Source organism: Propithecus coquereli, unplaced genomic scaffold (genome assembly GCF_000956105.1).
Source record: "Propithecus coquereli isolate 6110/MARCELLA unplaced genomic scaffold, Pcoq_1.0 Scaffold9932, whole genome shotgun sequence".
Taxonomy (NCBI): Eukaryota; Metazoa; Chordata; class Mammalia; order Primates; family Indriidae; genus Propithecus; species Propithecus coquereli.
The window spans coordinates 1-1,235 of NW_012156321.1; the positions used below are offsets into that span (position 1 = coordinate 1).

General features: G+C 39.8%; 1 protein-coding gene across 1 annotated transcript in view; it reads left to right on the top strand.

Annotated features, from left to right (window-relative positions):
• Positions 1 to 671: 671 nt before the first annotated feature.
• Positions 672 to 1,235, top strand: part of SYNJ2BP (synaptojanin 2 binding protein) — a gene marked incomplete at its 5' end in the record, with an annotated part of 3,298 nt that continues 2,734 nt past the window's right edge. Inside the window, one exon of the mRNA XM_012665309.1 lies at positions 672 to 767. Coding sequence (XP_012520763.1) covers positions 672 to 767 — 96 coding nt within the window. The remainder of the gene's footprint in view (positions 768 to 1,235) is intronic.

A 1,235-nucleotide genomic window follows, 5' to 3' on the forward strand; every position in this document is an offset into this window, starting at 1 on the left:
TGTGAGCTAGGCTGACGCCACGGCACTCACTCTAGCCCGGGCAACAAAAAGCGAGACTCTGCCTCAAAAAAAAAAAAAAAATAACAAAACTGCCAATAATTTACAGCATAAATGTGATAGATAATGATATGTGGCTGAAATAAAATCGTTGCTTACAACGTAAATTTGTATAGGTTAATGTTTTAAAGTGAAGGCTTTGGGGCCAAGCTGCTTAAGTTTGAATTCTGGCTTTGCTACTTCCATTCTATGTGCCTCTGGACAAGTTGCACAGCCTCTCTATACTTCAGTTTTATCACTTATAAAATGGGGTTCCTAACTTATAGGACCTGGAAGATCATGTTAGCTGTAGGGAAGCAAGCTAATAATGCTCATGGAAGACATACAAATATAGTAACAGAATCCCAAGTGTCAAAATGAGACAGGCATAGGAGGTAAGAGAAAGGAGAGACCACATTTTGTTTTATTTTTACCTAGGTTCTTTTCAGATGGCCTGTGGAATGTCACTTCTAGGAAGACATGGCTTTGAAAATGAAAAAAGTTCTGAGTGACTTTGCCCATGCTCCTCACCCTTGGAATTTGCTCTGAAAGAGTTTGCTTTTAAAAATTTGGACTCATGAAAATAAATGGTTGAATTATGCCATTCTTACTATTCTTTCTTGCTGTTTTGTTAGGTAAATGGCCAAGACCTAAAGAACCTGCTGCACCAGGATGCTGTAGACCTCTTTCGTAATGCAGGCTATGCTGTGTCCCTGAGAGTGCAACACAGGGTAGGTGTCACTTACAGCCAGAGACCTGGCTTTGGGCTTTCGCTCCATTCTTGTGAATAACCTGGAGGTGTAATCTTCAGTGTTGTTTTTTTGTTGTTGTTTTACTGTCACTCATTTGAAGAGCTTGTCTGACACAGGACGGGGTCTTCTGGTACTTCTGCTTATCATTAAGGAAATTCATAACAGTATGCTTGCAACCCAGGTCCTAGCTTCAAAGTAATATGCCTTAAAGATAAAGCTTGACAACCAAATGAAAATAGATGATGAAAAAAACAGAGTCAATTTTACTTTTTGTAGGGAAGAAACCATGTCTACCCTTGATATTTTACTTATAAAACCAATTTATAGGCCAACCTGTGACTCACACCTATAATCCCAGCACTTTGGGAAGGAGGATCACCTGAGGCCAGGAGTTCCAGACCAGCCTGGGCAACATAGGCAGACCCTATCTCTACAAAAAATTTAAAA